This window comes from Chenopodium quinoa, unplaced genomic scaffold (assembly GCF_001683475.1).
Source record: "Chenopodium quinoa cultivar QQ74 unplaced genomic scaffold, ASM168347v1, whole genome shotgun sequence".
In the NCBI taxonomy this organism is placed as follows: Eukaryota; Viridiplantae; Streptophyta; class Magnoliopsida; order Caryophyllales; family Amaranthaceae; genus Chenopodium; species Chenopodium quinoa.
This window is the reverse complement of record NW_018743448.1, coordinates 3026379-3046800: the sequence shown is the minus strand read 5'-3', so window position 1 is coordinate 3046800 and position 20422 is coordinate 3026379. Positions and strand designations below refer to the sequence as shown.

General features: G+C 35.7%; 2 protein-coding genes across 2 annotated transcripts; both read right to left on the bottom strand.

Annotated features, from left to right (window-relative positions):
- Positions 1-255: 255 nt before the first annotated feature.
- On the bottom strand, positions 256-13260 carry LOC110739305 (peptide chain release factor APG3, chloroplastic-like). The gene is made up of 15 exons (XM_021919771.1): positions 12789-13260; positions 12624-12680; positions 9391-9471; positions 9242-9299; positions 8951-9054; positions 8746-8797; positions 7393-7442; positions 5409-5474; positions 5164-5328; positions 2960-3032; positions 2685-2817; positions 1686-1743; positions 1044-1091; positions 652-735; positions 256-555 (listed from the first exon to the last, which is right to left on the bottom strand). Exons 1-15 carry the CDS (start codon positions 12942-12944, stop codon positions 484-486), a joined length of 1257 nt encoding a protein of 418 aa, XP_021775463.1. The 5' UTR covers positions 12945-13260; the 3' UTR covers positions 256-483.
- Positions 13261-14997: 1737 nt separating this feature from the next.
- LOC110739304 lies at positions 14998-19785 on the bottom strand. Its single transcript, XM_021919770.1, has 2 exons — positions 19143-19785; positions 14998-15300 (listed from the first exon to the last, which is right to left on the bottom strand). Exon 1 carries the CDS (start codon positions 19481-19483, stop codon positions 19145-19147), a length of 339 nt encoding a protein of 112 aa, XP_021775462.1. The 5' UTR covers positions 19484-19785; the 3' UTR covers positions 14998-15300; positions 19143-19144.
- Positions 19786-20422: the final 637 nt, after the last annotated feature.

The window sequence follows — 20422 nt, the reverse complement described above, 5'->3', positions numbered from 1 at the left end:
CATGGAAAAAGGGGTTGTTGGTGACGTACATGGAGGAAGAAGAAGCAAGTGTGGTGTGACTAATGCTTGGAGGAAAAAGGTGCTATAGCTTGGAGGAAGACGAAGAGAAATGTTGGTGTGCGTTTTTCAAGGATTTAAAATTATAAAAATAATGCTATATTAACATACTTTGTTAATACAGGATATTAATTGGACAAACTCTCGTGCTCGCTCATACAATGACAACATTACTTGTAGCATTAACACGAAGACTAAGATTGGGAAAATTAATATTTGACAAAGTGCATAGACTACTATAAAATTCAAATATTGGTCAACATAATGTTTTAATCTTTCAAGCAAAATTTACAAGAGATATTATGTTATAATCAACGGAATTACTCTTTATCCCACAACAGTGGCTCAACTGTCATTAAGGGCACATCACATGTCCACTCAATCTGATTCACCAAAAGCGCTCATTGGAATCGAGCAATTGTCCATTTAGCTGGCTGTTGCACCTACTGAAGCAGCAAGTTCTTCTAATAACTCTTTCTGTTCCATAGTTGTACAGGACTGCAAGAGAACAACCAGAACATGAATTAACATATACTTATCCAAAATGATTTCGAAATCCTCAAAGAGCAATAAGCTCCCAGCAAGATGTTTTACCTGGACAGCTGTCTCTATATCGCCTTCCAGAAAAGACGTGAGCTCAAAGTTCATTTTTAACCGGTGGTCTGTCACCCTATTATCCTGAAGAAATTTAGATTGTGAAAATCACATACAACTCATCAAATGAGATCCAAGTGCTAAGTTCATTTTTAACCGGTGGCCTGTAACCCTATTATCCTGAAGAAATTTAGATTGTAAAAATCATATACAACTCATTAAATGAGATCCAAATGCACCTCCAAGGATGGGTGACAATAAAGCTATTCAACTCATTGTATTTTGAGTATATCTTAAACTCTTTTTTTCCCCATATTGAAATGTTAATATCATCCTAGAATAAAATAGAGCTGTATCCTATATGGCCAGATAACAGCAAATTAGAATCATACCTTATAATTATATGTTCGAATTTTTTCAGCACGAGCACCAGTTCCAACCTATCATTTAGCAAAGTTACATGAGCATTTCGAAAGAAAAGATGATGCAAGCAAACTATTATAAGTTCATCTATGAATCTATGATACCTAACTAGGATACTATCTATTCCATTCAGAAGAATTAACATTTTGGGTAACTGTTAGGTTTGTTACCCAATCCCAACTACAGATGTAGATTGTAATGGTGGCAATGAGACATGGTTCATGACCTACATGCTACACTGACTTTTTTTTTTTCCCCTTCCCACTAAACAGCTCAATTCCATGACAAGATAAGAAAGTTGATTGTCAGCACTCAGCAGCTACCCAGATAACTAGGTTTACCAGCATGTACTTGGCTAGCTATCAGTATAACCAAAGACAAAAGACAAGGAGATGCCTTTCATAGGTGAACTCTAAAAAAACTGGAAGACATCATTTTAGATTCATGTGGAGGACATATCCAAAGGATGCAATCCACGCTAATCGTGTAGCAAACAAAGCTCAATCGCATAATAGAATGTTATCCCTGTGCCAGTTTATGCTTAATTTTATATTCATGTATCAACCGAGCAAAATACAGTTCAATTTTCCACAGTGATTTAAAAGTCAAACCTGCAACTTTCGCTGATTTCTAATCTCCTCTTGCTGCTCACGCAACTTGATTTCATACCTGCAATATCATTGCATCAGTGAGTAAATCCAGCTTAAGAAATAGAGGAACACTTAAAACAGAAAAATAAATGATGCCATAATCTTGGAAATCTACAAAAACAAAATTGATAAAAGGGCATGCTCCTCAACTTCTCAAGAATAAAAAAAATGCATATAAGCATGGTAATGACTTAATTCCCCTTCATGATGAAAGCACGAGTAGTATATATCTATCAATTTTTTGAACAGTCAAGGATAATAACAAGTCGAATCATTCCTACGCAACTTTCACAACGAATGTTGGCTATCAGCACCTGTTTGGTCTCCATCCTATTGAATACATGAACCAAAAAGGTCCTAAAGTTAGAGGGATTCTCCTAAAATATTCAACGGATATCCATTATGCCTTAGTATACAGTGATATTCAGACTCAGGTACTCATGTGAGACATGCGTGTTTTCAACTATTGCAAGTGTTCCCGCAGTCATTCTAAAAACTTACATGTATTTGGCCCAAGTGTCAAATATTCATAATACCTATTGGAGTATGGAATATCGCGGGTACTTGAGGTAAAATAAGATATGGTTAAAGGTCATCACATATATTTGACCAAACTGCCCCCCTCTCTCTCACACACACATTTTTTTTTCAAATGAAACTTAGAATACTCTGATGCCTCTAAAATCTAGGTTCTATTCTATTAACTCTTTATGTCTGAATTTATATTATCTGAAATTACCTTAACTTATCCAAATTTATTTTGTTTGAAGTTAGCTGAACTTGTGTTAGTATCACAGCTTATTTTATTTGAACTTGTATTATTCGAACTTATATTGTCGAATTCTACATATAAGATCCCACACAAACATCTCATGCATAAGAGTAGTCAAACACCAGGTGCAATGCATGTACAGTTGAATAAATTCCACTGTGACAAGTATCAATAATTTTGTCCCTTACAATTTTGCTCTCAATAATTGCATCGCACGACTTCTGTTTCGAAGTTGTGTCCTTTCTTCTGTACAGAAAATACGAATTCCAGTGGGTTTGTGGACAAGGTCCACAGCTGTTTCAACCTTGTTCACATTCTGACCTGAAATATAACATAAATGCATGAGAATAGACAAAAAGGCTAAGAACATAGACTGTGCATAAGAAAGAAAACACTTTAAGAATTGCAAAAACATTTATGATGATGTCACCACATAAAACATGTGTTTTGTAAAGATCCATACCTCCAGCACCTCCAGATCTTGCTGTTGTAAGTTCAATATCTTTGGGATCAATGAATACTTCGACTTCATCAACCTGATTACAGCACAAGCCACAGTTAAATTCTCAAGGAAATATGGGTAACAAGGGAGAAGAGTGGTGTGTGTGGAATATGTAACATATTACAAAGTGTTTCTTAAACACGATTTTAAGCAACACCTGCCCTTTCCTACCCCCAGGTCAAATGTGAAACCTACTTCTCAACCTCATGGGCTCATGGATCACCAATTGAGGTAATCCTGTTCGTCTTCTAACTTATTAACCATGCCTTCCTTCACGGAAGTGATAGTTTGATTCTTTTGCTAATTATTAGTCTAGTATATGGTAGAATTAGCCAGATTGACAGATTGGACTGAAAATAGAGCTGGCAAAAGTTGACAAGACTCGAGAACACAACACGAATCAGAAGGCTTAAGTGATAGAATAAACCGGACTAATGGATTGGGCTGAAAATAAAGCAGGGTTGACATGAAACTATTGGACAACCTTTACACTCTCGGGTTTTCTGGCAGTTTCCTAGATTGAAGTAGCCTTTCATCGCCTTACCAAAGGTAATCCTATTCCTTGGTATCGAAAACTATAGGACACGAATATCTGTGATAATCCGTCTATTTCCATCATCTGGTCAGTCGGTGAGAGTGAGAAGTTTGGGATATGATGTCCAAATAATATCAATGACAAGGTTATTGCCACAATAGTGTTAACCACACTAGTGATAACTGATATCCACTTTGGGCATTAAGGCTTAATCCCTATCTTTCAGGTAGTGGAGGCAACCACCTTCAGGCTCCCACTATGATCTTTGAGCCCCACGCTTCTTAGTTTATAAGACGAATGGCTGTCGCCACTTAACCGCTTTTATTTCCCACAACGCCTAAGGCTTATAAAGTCCTTTGACCAACTTCATGACTCTATATGATAACATTAATAATGCATGTGGCCTATTAGAATTATTAATACAAAGATGGGGCATGAGATACAGTTTATAACTAAATGACTAACACACACCGACCCATGCCCATTAATTTTTCTAATTCAACAATAATCCCACCATTGCCCAAAAGGTTCTCAAGTTTCACAAAGTCCCCCATGGTTTGAACCATGTCCAAAAACTTTCCCCTACACGTAACTAATTGAGGACTTTTCATGTATGATGTTTAGTCTGACTGGGAGTAATCACAATTCTCCGTAGAAAAAAGCCAATCTGTAATCACATTGAAGATTGAACACTCATCGTGCATGAGCTTTGTTCAGGTCTAGGCTTTAAGGTGGCTCGTTCCATGAGCTTTGTTGAACCCATGAACTTCCAATTATTCCCAATAAGGAACCCTAATAATCCTTTGAAATTATTTGTATAATCATGTCTACCAACTACTTACTATCTCGCCCGATCGCCTTAGCCTAGTTATTAACTTTGTTTGAAGCATCACAAACATGTTAATGGCTTTCCTCCACACATCCTTTAGGACTCCCAAACCTTTTTGATGTGGATCCCAATTAGCCCAAGTCGTAGACATCATCTCCCCCACCCCCTACAGGCTTTAAGGCATAAACTCTCGATGCCAATCGCTCTTAGGTCTTGTAGATGCATTTGTGGACATTGTCATAGAAATAAGACTCATACATGGCAATAACATAAAATTTTGATGTTTTAAGGTTTCAACAGCCAAAGTGAATATTTAAACTTTATCCACCTTTTCTCTGACTAATAGACATGTTTACAATTTAAACACCTCCAAAGGAAGCTCTAGACTTTTCGTGCTTCATAGGTGACAAGAAGCAAGAAAAATATGAAGCACGAAAAACTGATGATTTACAAATATGTACTAAGTATATGACAATGCCCACGGGAGATGATTAACACAAGACAATATAGCATGTGCATCACATCTATGATTGTATTTTCAATTTGGATTACGAAATATGAAAGAGCAACATTCAAGTAAAAGACTAAAGCCAGCATGTTGTATAGAGGTTCAGAAGAGATGTAGCGTATTTAGATATCAGTGCCTTTCTGCCATGCCTAACACAATGGTCAAAATATGCAATCATAGCAAATTTAAGGCATATAACTTCACAACCTTAGCACAACATCAATAGCTGTCCAGAAAATAACGTTTTGAAACAAGGATGAAGTCCTTTGTTGAAAGATGATAAAAGAGTATACCTCAGGCATGATGGCTACAGTTGCAGTAGAAGTGTGCACACGACCCTGGGTTTCTGTCAGAGGAACACGCTGAACTCGGTGCACGCCAGACTCGTATTTCAATTTGCTATACACACGTTTTCCTTTTATCTCCATCACAAATGTTTTGAATCCTCCTTTTTCAGCCTTTTGAAAATCAGAACTTCATAAATGTACAACAAGAATTTAATGGTAAATTTGTAATTTGGCATGTAAGAACTACATACCTCTGAATATGATATTGGTGTAAACTTCCATGAATTCCGCTCACTGTACTTCTGATACATGCGCACCTACGAATTGCAAGATAATATGCTAACTAAAATAACAACAAAGAAATCACTCACATAAGATCCACATGATATTAACTACTGCCACAAGCAACTTTTTAATTTTGTTTTTGAGTCTTTATAGGGGTGGAAGTGGAGGAGAAGTGGGTGGAGGATTCATTAATAGGATAGTGACAGCACCCATACACATACCTCAGAAATTCATTCTGGAATTGGATACTAAAGGAGGTAAAGAGTAGCCTACAACTTGAGTGGTACAAAATAGTACAAGAAACTGATTTGCGGCAGTAAATCGTAATTTTTTTTGGCTCTAGGGTCCTCCAATTTATTTATTCATTTAATTTCAAGTTGTTAGCAATGAGCAGTACTCCTGCCCACTTAGACTAAAGATGAGAAGTATAGGCAATTTTTAAAAGATAGCGTATAAAGAAGAATTAAATATTGATTGGGGTTTGGTATGAATGCTAGAATACATGGACATGAAGTCTTGAAATATAATTGTAACAATGGTACTATTTTTCATGGGGTGACTATATTAATGGCAACAGTAGGTGAAAAAAAAACAAAAAGGAGATTTTTATCAGATGAAGGAAGGGGTGGATCAGGATTTGACAAAGAGAGTTGGCAAGGGTTTGTAAATGACTACCATTTAGGGGTCATTTGATATTTTAAATGTTGACACCGTCAACTATTGATTAGGACGAAATCCATGAATCAAATTCCACAAGGTCCCAGTGTTTTGGAGAAATCCATCAATAAGAGTTACAGCTTCCTAAACAGAGCACTAAAGTCAGCCAAATATGTCTAAGATATAAAATTTCACATGATAAGTAACTTTCCATAAAAATTCATTTTCCATGTAAGCCTAAAAAAGTAAAATGCAATTGGTTCATGAAAGACTCCAAAACAATGAGACTAAAGGTGAAAAAATATTATTTCATCACCAAGAAACAAAAGTACTTTAAATTGACGTGGAGAAGCAACCATTTTCATCCATCTACTTATGTTAAGGTATATAAGATGAAATCTCTGATGAGTGATGATACTTGTAAAATAAATATGGTTTAGAATTGTCTAGAATTTTTTTGTTACTAACATTGGTAATCTTTTTTAAGCCACGACTATATGGTTAGTTCACGAATAAAATAAGATGTTTAGGGGATCTTCAAGATTTGGGTTTGGGCTTTACGAGTAATTGGCATATATTATGGGCTTATTTATTAAGAATATTCTAGCGTTAGGGTTATTGCTTTCAGCTATATAATGCCATATAATGTAAACATTGAGGGTCTTGAATATTAAATATTGAATATTGAGTGGGGCTTAGTGCTTGCTTTGTTTATTGGGTGATACTAGAGCGAATTTTTGTGCCTTTTCTTGTTGCTTACACACTTTTGAAACCCTGTAAACTCATCTTTTGGGATACAACTTTTACTATTTTATTTAATACTCATAAATTCATATTATCATATCAATTATATGACATATGTTGGTCACATTATTGTTAAGCACTTACAGACGAGTCTGAGTAGAAATATATTTGAATGAATGTGTATAAATGGTTATGGTTTAATTTTTCAACAACAACTAACTTTGATATTATCCTAATCTACTTCTGCATTTTATTAGTCATAACACATAAGTTATACATTGTATTCATTAAATTTTATTTTATATTCTTGCCTGCATGGCATGCTTAAGTGGCCCATCTAAAGCTCCTAAAATACAATGAAATCAAATTTTCATTAATTTAAGCATAGATCTTACAGTGAAGAAATTAACAATCCTGCATTGATTCATATTTTACTTTCATTTCAATATAAATATAATTTAAGGCGGCAATTCTAAGACAAATATAGTATAGGTACAAAAAATCATGTCTTAATAATATTTGAAAGCAGGAAAAGAGATATGTACCTACAAGATCACCAACCCAAATTCCAGCTTCATCGCCTCCTGTACCAGCCCTAACTGCAATAACACAACATATTATAAAGTGGCATTACCAAACAAAACTAGATATTAAATTTAGATATGAATTTCTACATGGTAACTACTTGGTCAATACTTTTGATAAGCCAAACCGCCATGAATGAAAATGATATACTCCCTCTATTTACGAAAGTTCAACTACTGTAGACTCTTGTATAAGGTTGGAAAAAGTTAGTGGGTGCATGAAAAGATGACTAAAGTAAGAGTGATGGAGTAAAATGCTGGTGAATGTAAGAAAAGAGTGGATAAAGTAAGAGAGAGTGAGTAGAAAGGTGTAAATAATGTGGGATAAGAGGGATAAGGAAGTAAAAAGGGTTAGCCAAAAATGTAATAAAGTAAAAGTGAGTCAAACTTTCTAAAACATCCAAAAAAGGAAAGTGAGTCAAAATTCAGGAACAAAGGGCGTATATTGTGACCAATTGGTTCAATTCCATAGTTTTATTCAAAATGAAGGATTCAAGCATTAGTTAATAAAGTAATAATAAAAGAGCTCATTAGTACTTTATAATAGACTAACTTTTTTTTTTATTTTTATTTTGATGAAATATAATAGACTAACTTAAGGAAGGGCAATATTGGTAGTTTAGTATTATTAGGTTAGAGTCTTTAGCTTTAGTATAAATAGAGAGAGAGGAGGAAAGAAAAGATAGGCAGAATTTTGGAGTGGATCCTTGAGAAAGTTGTGACCTAAAGTCACTATTTGGAGAGTTGTGACCTCAAGTCACTAATATGAGCTTTGTAGGCTAAACCTACTAACTTTTGTAAGAAATCATTAATCTGTTTAATCAAATTTCCAAGCTTTCCCCTTTAAATTTCCTCTTAATCAGTAAAGTATACAAGTCAGATTTGCTAGTCTATAACAATCTCACAGCCACTTCCATCCCAAATTTCACTTTTCACCATAAAGTTCTAGCACAATGCAAAAAATATCCTGGCCTGAAGTTCAAGATAAAGGGGGTGGGGCACTTTAGGGAGTAGCATTACTTTTCTGTTACTACTTACTAGTGGCTTGTAGATGAAGGAGAGAGAGGATGTTGAATATTGATGAGAGTAGTTTAGCATTTAGATGCTAATTGCAAGAGAACAAAGCCTCTCAAAAGCCAATATATCCTTTATGTTTCTGAATTTCAGTTTAACCAAATCATCTTCTCCCTCCCTTATTTTCTGCCATAATGATGTCTAAGCTAACTTAGTTCTTAGTAGTCTGGTGTTTCCTATGGCCAATATGGACTACTATACATAAACAATTGCAGGTAAATACTGGAAAAAAATCACATTTTACCTTCAAGCAATATATTCCGAGCATCAAGAGGATCAGCAGGAAGAAGCAGCATCTGTCCATATTGCAATGTACAAAATTAGATTTTCAGTAAAAACAATGTCTGACATATCAAAAACACAAGAGATATATGTATCATAATAGAATATCCGGATATAATAAGCAAATAGAAATAGAAACATTGTGAATAAGATAGTTAGTGAATCACCTTTATACTCTCCTCAAGCTCTTTGAGTTCATTGTTCAAAGTTTCTACTTCACTTGCAATCATTTGTTCCATATCTTCATCCATGCCTTCCTCTTTTGCTAATGCTGTCATAAGAAAACATATATATATATATATATATATATATATATATATATATATATATATATATATATATATATATATTAATATAGACCTTTTAGAATTGTACCCTATGCAATGACAAGTTCATTATTTATAATTTGACAAGATATTTGACTGAGTCATATAGTAGAGTAAGAGAAAGATAATAACCTTTAGCATCTTCTAATTGCTTCTCACACTCCTTAAATTTACGATAGGTTGAGACCACCTAATAAATCATTCAATTTATAAAAGATAAGTTGATGGCCGACAAAGACGAGCCAAGATTAAGAGGGAAAGCATAACAGAACCAGGAATACCTCATTAAGCTCTGAAACAGACTGTGCTAGTTTTTGGTATTCACTTGGGTTTGAGACTACATCTGGATCACCAAGCTTGACCTGTCATTAAAATTGAAATTCATCAGAGTGATTGATTTATAACTTAACAGCATAAAGCAAACAAATAGGATAGATGACGCTAAACCATACTGCCCATTATCTTTCCAAACAATTTTAACTGATTTGGTTTTCACACATTGTAAGTTTGTACTTATGGTGTCAAGACATTTTTAAACAACAAAATCAAGAAGTTTGACACTCGCAAATGGATAAATAGAGCAATAAAGATTACAGGTCAAATGACCGCATATGCATAGTATTACATGTTGTAACAGATGCAAGAAAGATTAACGAAAAGACAACAAGAGCACACAGATTTACGTAGTTCACTAACAATGTGTTAGAAAAATCTATGGGTAGATACGAATTAACTGCACACCTTTGCCATCCAACTCACATCTGTGCATTGGCTCAAAACCATGCAAATGACATGCATAGGCACCGAAATACACCCTGACTCAAATCCAGACATATGCTAACAACCTGACTCCCAATAGCAATGATGTCACCAAAATACACAAGAGATGAGCCAAAAGCTCAAAACCAAACTCACATGGATCAGCTTAAAGAGCAAATTGAGCTAGACTTGGACTAAAACAGGAAATAGAAGTACAAAACAGTTCAAAATTGTTTTATATGAATGTTGTTCTTGAAACTACTTGGAAAGAATTTGCACCAACCACTCTCCCCCAACCCCCTCCCCAACCCCAACCCAAAAAATTATACATTACATCCGGCAGTCATAACTCTAAAATAATTCTTTTATACAGAGTGCTAGCCAAAGAGGGCAACCTGACAAAGGAATGATGGTCTCACTAACACATGGATTTCCCCTCTACTTCCTGCTTAACCCACAAACAAAAGTAAGGAAGAATACATTAAATAAATAACAGATTCTAAAAATAGCACTTGTTTCTGCAACAGTGAAGAAAGATTTTTTTTTGCAGCATAGGCATTTAGCTGACTAGTCATGTGGAGCTGGCATGTACTTCTAATTATTACCAGTATTACAATTGTATTATTAGCTTCTGCGGTTCTGCCAACAGCAAGTATAATTTAAATTATCTTCCAAATACTACACTTAAGATACTGACTTCTTAACTACAAAGAATCATCCGTTTAAAAGGGATTTAGTGCAGTTTAAACATTTGGAATTGAGTCACTATGTTATCAAGCCATGTAGTATCCTAGTAGGCTACCCCATGACTCATGAAAGAGGAAGCAAGCAGCTGGCAGCTTGTGGCATGAGTTTAAATGCTACAATCGAGTTGCAGGGCATTGTTTGACAGTTAAGCAGATAATAGTCAGGAAATCATTGGTTTAAGTGTACTATTAGCAAGTCAATTTATATCAAGTGTGATACACATTTATGAAGTCATTGGTTCAAGTGTACTTTAGCAAGCCAACTAATATAAAGTGTGTTGTTGGGACCTGGAAAAAGCCATCAATAGTACATGGTCAGGAATATAAGATAGACCCTAGTCACCCAAATAGTTAGTATTTAACACTTAAAAATTGTATATCACCACATCCTCTTAACTTTGAAAGAAGTGTTAGAATTTGGCTTTATAGAGGAGTGTCAAACCACTTACAAGCTGAAATGTTTCAATTAGCAATGGAATAGAAACTACCAAGCATATAAGTGGCATGCTTCTCCTAGTCTCCCTAACTCCAAAGTAAAACCATTAATGTGTACAGAGACTGCAGGCATGTTATGAAAATGGGAGTCATAAACTCATAACACCCTCTCACTTTTGAGTACCTTTTAAACCTGAGCAAATAGAAAGGTAAACAGTAATCTACATTGAGGAGAACCATCCAATAGGAGCCAAATCCTTTACCAGTTACAAATGGTTAAAGGCCCAGATTATAAAATAAGTCAGTCTAGATTTTGGTAGAAAAGGTTAAGGGTACACCATACTGTAGGATTGTAAGAAGAAAGCTAAACCAGTCACGACCCATTTGGTAGGTGATAATAAATGTAGGTAATGGGAATGTTATTGTGTTGTATATATGTAGGAAATTTTTGTAAAAAAAAATCATATAGCAATTACCGAGGCCATAGTAAATAGTAATGCTAATTTACCTCTAATATTTCAATTTTATCATAAATTTCATTACCATCCATTACAACTTGGCCTGGGGAGTGATATTGGGTAGGAATGGAGATTTACGGAAAAAAAATAAATAAAAAAAACCTAAGCTTGAGAATAGTATGGCATTATCATGGACATTATAATGCTACTTTCCTTGCATTACACTCAAATTCATTCCTATTACTTATTACTGGCTACCAAACGGGCCGTTAATAGTACAAGAGAATTATATCCCCAAAACCATTTAGCAATGAAATGATAAACTCCCTTTGAATTAGTTGGTAGTTATTTATGTAATTTTCAAGAGCATATGTGTGTTTGTGGGTGGGTGGGGGGCATCTTACATAGAAACACACATCCATGGGGACTCAACAAATACTTTTTACAAGAAAAGGGTTCCTGAACTTTGCTATGCGGAAGTGTAAACCATTGTTCTTCGGCTTCTTCCATTTCTTATTCGGGGTTCTATTGATCAATTATCTTAAAAATCAAGTGTCCCCAATACATTCCATTCTCCACTTTAAGAGAGTTACATAATAACCACCCATTTTCCAATCATGGAAAAGTTAAAATTCGGGGATATATTGTCTTATTTTCCTCAACTAGATGCATGGGAACTCTCATTAAGGTCACATTTCCCATTGCCAAAACTCGGAAACTCAAAATTTAAGGGAAATTGTTTTGATTTACCAGCAAGTTTTTATCCCTTAAGTCTCTTTACAGTTACAAAATGACCTTTCCAATTCCAATAACTCTTAAAATAAGCCAAAATAACTTCAATACCATCTTTACCTCACTCCTTTTGTTTAAAATTTCAAAGAAAAATCACCAGTAATTTATTATCATGTTCGCATTTCCTAATTGTATGAAAAATTGCATTCCACATTTATCCGTTTCCACATTTTGTTTCCAATTACTTGCACAGCACAACTGCACAATTATCTTGTATCTCAACCAAATTCCACCAATTTTCCAACAATTCATAATTAAATAACAGAAAACAAAACAAAACAAAACAAAAAAATGGCGCCAAACAATTGATAATCAATTACATACCGACAACTCTTTCCACGTCTTTTCAGCAGATTCCAGCTTAGCAATTAGATAAGGTTCCTGCAAATAAAATATTTTTTAAAAAATGAAATTCGCGAAATACATATCCAGAAATTTCAATTCACTAAATTGAGAAAAAATTGAGATAAATGGAAATAGAAAACAAACAGCCATGCAAATGACGCCGGAGCTCCGGCAAAGCTTCGGAGATGGCCATAGAAGAAAGCTAGGAGTTCGCCGGCTGCGAGCGAAATCTTGCGGGGAAAGGAAGCGATTTGAGGGCGCTGAGACCCGAAGATTGAAGCTCGTTGACAGACCATTCATGGCGGTTTGAGGGAGGAAGAGAGAGAAATAGGTGATAGAGGAGTAGAAGATAGAGAGGTTATATGGCGCGGAGAGTGAAATAAAATCGTGGATAAAATGCCGTTTAATACAAGTGTGCCGTGTTAACGGTGGGGTTAAGGATTAATGGATTAAGGATGTAGGAGTATTCGTGTTCAATTCCGACTTACCTTAGATACACTAGTATTAAACTTCCAACCACCTTATTAAATGATAATGTATATTTGTATGCAGTTTGATTACAATATTTAAAAGGTGTCAACAAGTTAATACCCCTTGTCCCTTAGCCGTTTTTTTTTTTTAAATAAGTAAGTATATCTTTACATGATTTTGAGAAATAACGTTACATAAAACATTTATACCATGTAATGATTTCTTATACAATGATTCCCAAAACAAGGATGTACCATTCTTGCCTAGAGGATATCATTGAGTATACGAGAGTGATGGATCCTATACATAGAGATACAACTATACCCCCATTTCCGAAAAAAATAATAACAAAGAGACTGGTTGTAGCATATAACCAGTCTTAGGAACTATAATATCATACGAAGTACCCTTCCAAACAAAGTGAGACTGTCAGTCTAGTTCACTTATTAAATTACTCATACTTAAATAAGGAAGAGACCGATAATTCTGATAACTGGTCTCTTAGGTATCATCTAAGAGATCTCCCTCGTTAAATCAGTTATATTCTTGATAAAAAAAAGAGCAGTGATTACCAGTAATCGATCTCTCATCATTGCCAGATGATGGGTACACCGTACTTCCATACATGCAAAGACTAATGTAATAGTTGAATGAACTAATAACTCAAATTTCATTGGCAAAAATTATAATACTCCATATATTACTTAATTTTTTTTATTAAGCTTAATTTCATACCCCCATATCGAATTCATGGGTCCGACACTAGTGTATGAATGGCTGATGTGAGATATTAGTGGGCAACTTTTGATTGGGTCTATAGAGACTATACGACTTGGTCGTTGGGGTCACATTCGCAGAATCGTAGCTGGACGCCACAATTCAGTGGAGGCAGTAATGAGGCGTGGAATTTGATATAGAACATAGGAGACCCCAGGAAGAGCGAGTACAGGATCATTAACAGCATTTGATGCAAGCCTAGCTAAAATACACCTTCGAAGCAATAAACTATGTGGCGTATGCAATGGGGAGCAAGTAATATACATGCTATTTTCAATTAGTGTACGTATAGGATCATTCTCCTTTTGCTAGTCATTTACAAGACCCGGACACCCCTTCATCTTCTATTTTAGGAAGATTTACTTGATGCAAACAAAATTTAATAGAGAAGACCTTATGATGTTTGCAACTTTGGCTTGGATGCTTGGTTTTTCGAATTTTTGTGCTATTCGATGAACCGTGACGAAGCAAAGAGGTTGTGTTGTTGCCTTGTTGGGTTTGGTATAATTGGTGAAAGATTTAAGAAATATGCTACATTGGTTTTTGGCAGGCCAAACAACAGTGCGCCTATAAACCCATGGCTGCCACCTACTATGGGAAGGGTTCGAGTAAATGATAAATACACATGTCGTGTTTATAGAGGGGGTTAGTTTTGTTTTGGCAAGCTAATTACTGTAATTGTGCACTGTAAGCAGTAATTGTGCGTAGAGTGAAGGTTCAACTCAGTAGCAATCACGAAGGCTTTGGCTATATGAGAATAAGGTCCTTTTGATTGGGCTGCCAGCAAGTTGAGATGGAATGTGCACTCTCAATGTAGTACAACTGTACAAGCCATCTGTTTGAAGTCCTATGATCTGGTTATTATATGCCATGGTGGTTGTCAGCTTGAATATTTTTCGCATAATAATATTTAAAGTGCTGGAAATTGTGTAGTTCAATTTGCAGCTAGACTAGCTCTGTTTAATGGGGTAGAGCATGTGTATAAAGTATCATCTCCGAACCCTGTTCATCCTCTCAAAATAAAAAAATATAATAAAACCTAGCTCAATCTGTTAAGGAAAAAAGAGTGGAAGGGGGGAAGGGGATAGAGGAACCAAGGGAAAAATAATGAACCTTTCTCCACTTTCGCGTGATATGCTAAACATGAGCTAAAAAAAAGCTTTCTAACCTTAATGTCAGAAACAGTCTAACCTTCAAGCCAAGAATATACAACAATGGATAATGAACCCAAATACCATTAACAGTTGGTCAGTTACATAAAATGTATACAATGCTTCAATCAACTGAAATAGCCTTGAAAGGCATGGGTCTCCAAACTCTCGAGCATTTTTTGCTAGCTAACATGAGGATAATAATGAGCATCCTAGTGTTTTTTCTGTCCATAAGCCTCAATAAGCCTTCTGAAAGCCTACAATACAAATGCATCAACAATATAGAAAACAGAAATCAGAATCAGGATACACAAGACTACAAGTGCAATTAAAAAAATACAGTAAAATGACACATCTCAAAACAGTACATCAGAAAAGCAGAGGAGAAAATAGTATATAGAAGTATAGAACCCCAATGGATACCTCTTAAGGAAATACGGAGTACACTCATGAATAACTTGCAAAGGAGCTTGAACAAAAGGCTGTTCATTTGGTAGATATATGAGCTTGAACAAAAGTTTTGGGCTAGTTTGATAAACAAACCTAGCGGTAACAACTAACAATAACCTCATTTAGGCTTCCCAACAGCTTGTTCGTATTCATTTATGAGCTCATTAAAGTTGGTTTATAAGCTAGTATGTAACTTGCTTTCTCAACTTTGGGTCTTTGGATAAATTTGTTTAAAAAAAAGAGGATTTGAGATAAAACTCTTAAATTAAGATTGAGCTACAGTATATCTTATCGGGGGTTGTTGAAATCCCAAGATCTCTTTCTTTCTCTAAGCAAGCAACCAGGTACTAACTCCCATAGAGAGAAATGAGTACCAAGTAACAAGAACTAATCTTCAAGCACAAGAAAGGTGCCTCGAGGCCCACACTCTCAATCTAGCAGTCATCCTATCAGTAAGAATACCACAATCACTAACATAAAGTCTTTAATGAGGTGGAAGAAGCCCTTTTTTCTAATAAGAAATGAGGCTTTTGTTATGGACTGATTTTACTCACGCTAATAACAGTAAAATAAGGAGAAAGCTTAGGAATTTGATTAAACATAAAAGGTAGTAGTAGGTTTAGCCTACAAAGCTCAAATTAGTGACTTGAGGTCACAACTCTCCAAATAGTGACTTAAGGTCACAAACCTCCTAAGGAATCACTCCAAAATTCTGCCTAACCTTTCCTTTTTCCTCTCCTTCTACATATACCAAGGACTATTAACCTAATAATACAAAATTTCCCAAAGTGCCCCTCCTAAAGTTAATTTATTACAGCTTTTTCAACAAAATTGTACTGCAAGAAAACCAATACCATTGCCTTAGAATAGTCAAGGTATGCCTTTCCAAAGGCAGTTAAGAGTTCTCTCTAGGTCATTTTTATCAGTGAGAATACCACAATCACTGACAGAAAGTCTTTTATGAGGTGGAAGAAGCCCTTCTTATTCTAAACAGAAATGGGCTTTTTCACCTATAATTGAACTGTAATCGAACCAATATCATTGTCTTCAAATTGTCAAGGTATGCCTTTCGGTCTTTCCAAAGGCAGTTTAGAGTTCCAAGGGCAGTGTGAGGACCGAGTAGCTCAGTGGTGGTCAAGGTCAGGGGTAATATTTAAATGAGTCATTAACACGTCAAGGAGATTCTGGCATTTTGCCTAACATATTAGCTACACACATGAAAGTACTAAATTTCTTCTCCATTATCTAAATCTCACTATAGTTCCAACAACTACATCCCAAAAAAAATATACGAAGTAGTATCCAACGGTCCAACCAGTCCTCAAAATCATAACAAAAGATATACACCCATCAACTTTATTTTCGATCTGTGATTTTCTATTTTTTATTTCATTTTATATTTAATCTATGTTTTTAGACTTGGGAATTAGAAGAAAGAAAACAAATTGTTAAGAATAATAAATAAACGAAATATGAAGAATGATTCCAGCCTGTGCGTAAAGCAGTGGCAGATAATAGATTATTCGGCAAATTGGCGATGATGATGCATCTTCAGGCGAATCAAAAGCCCTGTGATGCGGAGAAAGGAGAGAAGAAAGGGATGATGAATCTTCAGGCGAATCAAAAGCCCTGTGATGCGGAGAAAGGAGAGAAGAAAGGGATGATGAATCTTCAGGCGAATCAAAAGCCCTGTGATGCAGGTAAAGAAGAGAAGGAAGGGAGGAGAGATAGAGAAGGGTGGAGAGAAGTAACCTACAACTATTTTCAGGTGATCCTTTTAAGTGATTCTGTTCACTTTCATAACTACTGGGTTGATCATTATAGCCCAATATTGACCCTTAAAGACCCTATACAAGCCTTGTCTAATAAGATAGTTGATGTGTTATAGCCCTTTTAACATGGTCCGACTGGGCGACCGTAGTTCCCATTGAACTGCCATGTCCATTAACCAGGTATAGCTGTTTAGGTAAATATAATCAAATTCTTAAAATGGTTGTACTCACCAATTTTGGAACTTGGATAAAACTGAGCATGGATCCAGAAGTCTTGAGACTCTTGACATGCAAAATGTCAGAGATGTGGATTAAGCACCGAGAAGAGCATTAACATGAGATGAAAATATTGATCTGTTAATGTGTGAATAGCTGTGTCCAGAAACTTTGTTGAGAAATGTCGACTTGGGTATGGGCCGTATGGCAAGGCTAGTGATGAGTCCAAGAATAAATGACATATAAGTTGTTAAATATTACCATATGTGTATTCAATATTTACCTTTAGGGTACCAAAAGCCGCCACAAAGTGTGTTACAGAGTTGGGTATCAAATCCAATGTTGCAAGCTAAGTTATCTACAGGTGCCAGTTAGAGGAAATATCCTTTCAGAGGCAGCATTTAATTGCATGCAAACCTTTCAAGGAGGGTAGATACATTGAACGTCTATATAGTCCATTGGATGTATCATTATGCTTTTCATAAACTTTGTCATTGTTCCTTTTTTGAGATTCTAATCGAAGAGTATACTGAGGGATCTTTGTGGCCTAAGAAGCAGGGTTGGTGCTAAGAGAAAAAAAAATGTATCTTATTAAGACAGATTTGGTATGCAGCAAGGAGGTTAGGGTTATAGCAGATTGGCGTCAAAACATATTACTCATAGTACCTTTACAAAGTAGTGCTAATGACATTTTCTTCTTCTGCCTGAGGCCCATACAGCATATTGTTACTGAGAGCAAAGATAGATTGTGTCAAACTGGATGTCTAGATGAAGGTGAGGGCTTTCAGGTCAATAGCAGACTCTACTCACACATCTTTCAACACTATCATATGGCATTCTATCTATTGAGGCTGTATTCTGTGCAAGTTGGAGACTTTGGTTGATCACATTGTCAAGAGAACCAAACACATTATCAAGATATCAAGATGTAATTATGGTGTTAAAATATCCTAAATGTTATTACCATCCATACAGTTAAAAGTATCCGAATAAAAGGCTCAATGACACAGAGCAAAACTTGGAAACACCTTAGAACATACCTAGAACAATTAATAGCAAAAATGGTGGGTTAAGTGACAATATGAGTGAAATGGTGGAAAATATTTAAACAATAAAATAATCGTGTACAAGCAACCCCGAGAGTTCTCTTCACCCACTTCAATCGCCTTATATACTAGCCAGACTCCACGACATAATCCTTATATTATTAAGATGTCTTTTTAACATAAATCTCCCAATTTGAGTCTACTTTTGCTTTAGGTTAATCGTAGTTTCACGATAGACGAACAATATAATACTTCATATTAGAATATTAATCCAATCCTCAAGACACCAACATAAGAATTTCAGTTCAATTTCTCACTCAAATTAATCCTTGAACAAATTTTACACACTTTCACAACAATCAATCAAACTAATATCAACCAATAGTCACAAATTCCAATTCAAAACCCAACAATTCAACAATTCAATTTCAAACCCACCATCTTTTCAATTCAATTCCTAATCAAATCATTCTTCAACAAATGTCACAACAATAAAACAATGCAAACATAATTTAATCCAAAACCCTAAAATTCAAACCACGCATTAAAATCAAACAAAACTCAGCAAAATCAAGTAAACCCAAAAAACAAAATAAGGGTTTCAATTTCAATTACCTCTATTTACAATAACGATCAGCCTTCTTCTTAACACGATCTTCAAGAGCTTCTTCAACAGACTTAGATTTAGCAGCTTTAGGATCATACCCAAATTTCTTCGCCTCAACAGGAAAAAGATCATCGTATTTCATCTTTTTGGCAGCATCAATGGTATAAATACCTTCTCCAGAAGCAGTATCAATGGCGGATTGTTGTTCATCTAGAATATCAGATGGTTGAATTTCTTTGCTTTTCTTCTTCTTTTTCTTCTTGTCAATGGTTTTTGTGCGAGTTGCTAGCTCTCCACCTTTGAAACTTAAGCGACCTCCTTTAACTCTCTCGTAGGGATTGTCTGACATCTGCAATGGCTGTAAAGAGGTGCAGTAATGGCGGTCGTAGAAAAGCAGCACAGTGGTTGAGGAAGGAGCGAAAGGGTGGAAGAGAAAATCCGAAACAAAATTCTAAGATTGAATTTGGGATTCTATTACCCAATACTTGTTTTTTGAGTTTGCCCCCACCCGAGTGAGTATCCCAATAATTTTGCATTTGGTGAAACTCGAACTCGAGATCTCTCTTTACCAACATTAAGTTGTCTTGAGGCAACTCTTGTTAGCTATTCTCTTCATCTTTTTAAATACTGCTTCATTTCTACTTTTTACACTATTCATTTGTCCTGTTTTGACTAATGTTTGTAATTTATACATAAAAAAAATATATTCAGAATTTATACTTATTGATAATTAAAGATATTATTGATCAAAGATTAGCATCGGCATACCGCCCATAACCCTTTCCCCTCTCACTGGCACCGTTCGAAATTCCCTCTCATTACACTAGCACAACGCGCAACCCTCTCCCCTATCACGCTACTACCCTCCTCCGACAGCAGCCGCAAGTAGCCGCCACAAATCGTCCCCGCTGCTCCCTCATCAGCGCCATCAACTGCACTCCATTTCGCAACCCCTCGCGCATCAGAATCGCCCACTAGCAGTCACCAATTCGAACAAGAAAAACCGCAGCCCACGGCACTGCGGGGTTGGGTGGTTGACGGGGAGATCGAGCAGGAAGGCAGAGAGGAAAGGGAAAGGTGGGAAGAGTACATGGGTGGCAGAGGGGTAGTGGAGGATGGCTGGGAGGAGGAGAAAGAAAGGGTTTTTATTTTTATTATTTTTTTTGGTAATTTTTTTTAAAACTCAAAAGAAAAGAAAAAAAAAATACTTGAAGAACAGGTTACCGGTCATCTTGGCCTAATAAAAAAAAAAATAGGCCATTAAATTTGGATTATTCATGTATAATCA

Bases quoted from the DNA above. Each gene is read 5' to 3' on its own strand.
- LOC110739304 (XM_021919770.1), bottom strand. From the start codon at position 19,483: ATGTCAGACAATCCCTACGAGAGAGTTAAAGGAGGTCGCTTAAGTTTC.
- LOC110739305 (XM_021919771.1), bottom strand. From the start codon at position 12,944: ATGAATGGTCTGTCAACGAGCTTCAATCTTCGGGTCTCAGCGCCCTCA. The intron at 3,033-5,163 runs GTATACTCTTTT...TGCTGTAATCAG, and splicing joins CTGTAGCCATCATGCCTGAG to GTTGATGAAGTCGAAGTATT. The intron at 556-651 runs GTAAAACATCTT...GTTCTCTTGCAG, and splicing joins ATATAGAGACAGCTGTCCAG to TCCTGTACAACTATGGAACA.